Source organism: Crocodylus porosus, unplaced genomic scaffold (assembly GCF_001723895.1).
Source record: "Crocodylus porosus isolate Cpor-Errol unplaced genomic scaffold, CroPor_comp1, whole genome shotgun sequence".
NCBI lineage: Eukaryota > Metazoa > Chordata > Crocodylia > Crocodylidae > Crocodylus > Crocodylus porosus.
In genome coordinates, this window is record NW_017728886.1 from 101,583,559 (window position 1) to 101,588,027 (window position 4,469).

The 4,469-nt window shown below is 44.4% G+C and overlaps 1 protein-coding gene across 1 annotated transcript in view; it reads right to left on the reverse strand.

Annotated features, from left to right (window-relative positions):
* ERP44 (endoplasmic reticulum protein 44) overlaps positions 1–4,469 on the reverse strand; it is a 108,353-nt gene that overhangs the window by 26,512 nt on the left and 77,372 nt on the right. The window contains exon 7 of the mRNA XM_019539903.1: positions 895–952. Coding sequence (XP_019395448.1) covers positions 895–952 — 58 coding nt within the window. The remainder of the gene's footprint in view (positions 1–894; positions 953–4,469) is intronic.

Genomic DNA, 4,469 nt, shown 5'->3' on the forward strand with positions numbered 1-4,469 from the left:
TTAGAATTGAGTACAACAGCAGTGGGGGTCAGGCAGCTGCTGTGGCTTGGGCTCCAGCCCCTACTTGTGGTCAGGGCTGTAGCCACAGCTGCTACTTGCCCCCCACCTCCTTTGCACGTCATCATCTCCCCTTGCAGCCTCTTCCCCACTCCATCCCACCTTGCAGCCTCTACTCCCCCAACTGCTCCTCACCCTCCCCACCCTTACCCTTGAGCCGTGCCAGCATGCTCTGTCCGCACTACAGCCTGAGGCACAGAGCAGTCCCAGATTGGCAGCAGAGCCATTGGTGACACGTAGGGGGTGCACATGCAACCCCTGGAAGCAACAGCCTTCAAACTGGAAGTGCCACTGGAAGTGCACTTCTGGTTTTGCCGCTGGCTCAGTGATCAGCGGCTGGGTGACAGCCCCCACCCCCAGTTAGCAATTGGCGGCTGGGTACACCTGTCCCTCCACTAGTGATCTGATGCCCCCCCCACCCAGACTCGGGAGGCACCAATCGCCCATGAGCAAAGCACAGCCTGTACAGCTGCTATGGGGCCAGATTGAGCCCACGCTGCAACAAGGACAGAGCCTGTTGGCACAGAGCAACGGCGGTGCTGGTGGTGGGGGTGCATTGAGGGTAACCCTGACAATTGACCCTAAGTAGAAAGGCAGACTAAACCTGTGTGAGCTTAAAATAATGATTAAAAAATATAGTTAGATTTAAAGCCATTTCTTAGTCTCCCAGCCTCCATCCAAACGGACACTGCACCTGCCCATGCATCTCCTAGACAAAAGTTAGCAATGAAACAAAAATTAAGAACTTGATATCCAACAACATATTACATGATTTAAAAAACAAATCTCCATCAGTTGGCATTTAAGACACAAAAACAAGATAAATAATGAACTTACCCCTGGAGGCTTATAGATTACGTTGTCCCCACTAAATCTCTCTGGTTTTGAAACAGTCCTAAAAAGCAATAAATATATTTTAGTGGTGGAAAGTATGGAATGGCTTAGATCAAAAATTTCAATCTTTTTGGGTAGAGTGCCAGAAATACCCACAACCTCAATTTGTAAGATGTTGGCATGCCAGGGGTGGATGGCAGGGGAGCTGTAAGGGGCCCAATTCTTGTTGTGGCAGCGTAGCCTGGACTGCTTCCTTGCTGCCTGCCCCGAGGTGCATGTGCCTTTACTTACTATGCTCTAGCACCTGTGCCAGTGGTTGCCTATCCCTGGCTTAGATAATATAAGCTGTAGTTCACTTGATTGAAGCTACCGTCTTCTCTCCCTCTTTTCTAGGGTGCTGGCTTTTTTTGGGGTGATATTTAGGAATGAAAAAAATTGCTCTTTCAAGTGAGGTAAATGATGGCCCTACAGAGATCTGTTTGGTCTGCTGAAACTGGAGTGTGAAAATAACTATTAAAAGGACTTGGAATAAGCAGGTAGTTTCACATTACATGTGATACCCAAACTGGCATATCCATCAGCATGTATGGGTCAGGGAAAGGGAGGGGTTGGATAAAAGAAGGTCTGATAAGAGAGGTTGTAATGGATGGATCTTTTTCAGCTAATTATTTTGCATAACATCTAGAATTGACATACAAAGAATTTTTAAGCATTTTCCATTTTGCTTTTTCTAGATATACAAGGCAGGCTAAACATGAGAGAGAAAGAAAAACAGGAGTCCAAATGCCCCAGAGAAAGAGAAGGGAGGGACTACATTACTAAAACATTTTCTTTTTTTTTTTACATTAGAAATTCAATTTTGCCTATCTAGAAGCTCTATGGATGACTAGAAAATAGACAAAATTGTAATTTCACAAGAGATTAGATTAAGGCCAGAGTAATGAGTGGATGAAGAATTTCTAGTCAAGAATGTTTAAGGAAAACTATCTATCAATCTATCAGCCACTGAAGTTCTCTGGTGTAGACACCTGCATTACTCATGGATTTCCGACTCCTAATGTACACAAACCCTTGCAATTAGGTTACGAATTTTCAGAAAATTTTTCTTGAGACCATATGTGTACTTCAAATACCTTCATGCTCAAGTATTATCATGCTAAAAAGAGCATTCAATCTCAGGGAGGAGCTACAAAAACTAATTTGCCAAGTTGTACTGCCAACTGAGTTAGAGCTGTCATCAACAGGTACACAGCACAACCAAGTGGCAGCTGGAAGTGCTATATTATGGTGGGAATACTCAGTCCTCTGAAATGGACTAGAGGTTTCAGCTTCTCGATTACCTCAGTCTCCTGCTACATTCCACATTTTTGCTACACAAAAAGAGGATACTATAGTACGCAGTTATTTGTACGATGTCATTTTGGATGTGGACTGTGTTATCTGGCAAGTTGATGTTAGTGTAAGCATACTTCCAAAAGGATTTAATAAAAGGATAGTAGTTGCTGAAGTTATGGTAGAAATTGAAAAGTGAAGCCCACTGTTCAATCCAGATGGTGAAAATGTTATCCATGTATCATAGACATAATGCAGGTCTGACAGTGCATTTTTGTAGTCTTCAAGGTGATCCATGGAGATCCTGACATACTGGAGAGCTATCCTTGTGCCCAGTGCCATGCCCATGGTTTAGTGGAAGTGTTAGCCACTGAAGGTAAAAATTGTTGTGGGTGAAGATGAAATGGAGTAGTCATGCAAAATGCTGTGGTTGGAAAACTGTCATCTGTGGCTTTGGATGCATTTCAGGCAGGCTGTGATAACTTTATAGGAAGGGATGCTAGTATATGGGTTGGTAACATCTGTGGTAGCAAGTATGACCTGATGAGGGAGATAACTAATGTCTGGGATTTTGTTCAGAAAGTCTGTTGTGACTTGTACAAAACTTGCTCTTTGAGTATCAACCAGTTGGAAGATCATTTCTATGACCCCTTATGATTCTTGAGTGAGGATTACAGCAGTTGGATACAATGAATCTGCAGGGTTCAGTCCAACACTACTACAGGTGAGAAAATGTCAAACCTCAACCAGAAAAAGGTAAGCTGAGATAGTAGCTTGGACTTTGAGCGAGCTGATGAAGTCCAAATGCCCCAGAACAGACTCTAGAATGGCTGAAATGTTCCTCTTCTAACAGTCTTGAAAATCTGAACCAGTTAACCAGGTGAGGGGCAAGGGGGCACTAGTACCCATAGGAAGTTAAAGTGGAAAACAGTGTGCGGCCTAATGACTCATCAGTTAAACTATTAGCTGCTCATTTGCAGGGGCTCCCTCCCTCCCACCCAGCATGGGGCTTCACCTGGCCTGTGCTGTCTGGTTGGGCTTGCCCTACTCCCCACTCCAGTGTCCCCCCATCCCAAAAGGCTCCTGTGTCCAAACTGCTGTGTTATCAGTTAACCATTTAACCAATATAACTAGTGGAGGTTAAACAGATAATTTTTAAAATGTATTTACATCCATCCCTAATGACCATGTTGGCCTGGTCTCATCTTATAGGACCAGAGGTATTGGCAGGGAAGACATTCAGGAGGATTCTTGACCACAAAATAAGGCAGCATTGGAGCTGAATAAATGGGGCTTTGTATTAATCTCTGATGTAAAAATCTATTGGATTTGTTTTAAATGATCGCCAAAATGAAGTGAAACAGATCACTTAGTTTTCCTGTGAGAAAAAACACAGAAAATCTCCATTTACAAACTACAGCAATCTGCATTTTTCCATGACCTACTGAAAAGCATGGCAGCATCCCTTGGCAAGTGGCACTACTTCTACTCTCTTATTTTTGCTGTGGTTTTGGCCTCTCAGTCAATCAGCAGCACAACCCTCCCCCCTCCAGCTGATAATGTTCCTGATCCACCATAAATCAGAAGTATTTCCAATTGGAAAGTATGTCTGCTATATGAAAAAGAAGCATCTTGAAGGTTGAGAGATGCTAAATATTCCTACACCACATTGTTAAATATTCTGCCTGCCACCAGATGGAAGGGGGTGTAAATGACATGCCAAAATGTTATTTCGTATTACTGAAACTGGTAACTCTGAGAGACTCTGAAGGCTGCAAGGTAACTGGTGGAAGTAGGGTGGAAGAGGAGGAAACAGCAGCAACTGATGGGCATGCCTCAAGGCAGCAGATGTCTAGTGTTTATGGTTTCTTTTTAGAGCAGGAGAATACACTCTTAGGGACTCAAAAGGAAATATCTCTGGAAAATTTCACACTCCAGTGGACCCATAGTACCAAGCCATATAGACCAGGTGTGCTCAACCTCTGCCCCACCTGTGAGGTTCCCCATGGGTTCAGAAATTCAGAAAGACTCCTGCCTGCCTGTCCAAGATGACAGGAGCCAGAGGCAGTAGGACCCAGGGTTCAGTTGTAGGACCCTGCCCCACCCCCAGCCATTTCCTAGCTTTTGTGCCCATGCACTGCTCCAGCACCATGTGGCTCCTCGTTGCATTGCTGGACAGGAGCACAGATAGGGGGGTGTGTGTGTGTGTGTGTGTGTGTGTGTGTGTGTGTGTGTGTGTGTGTGTG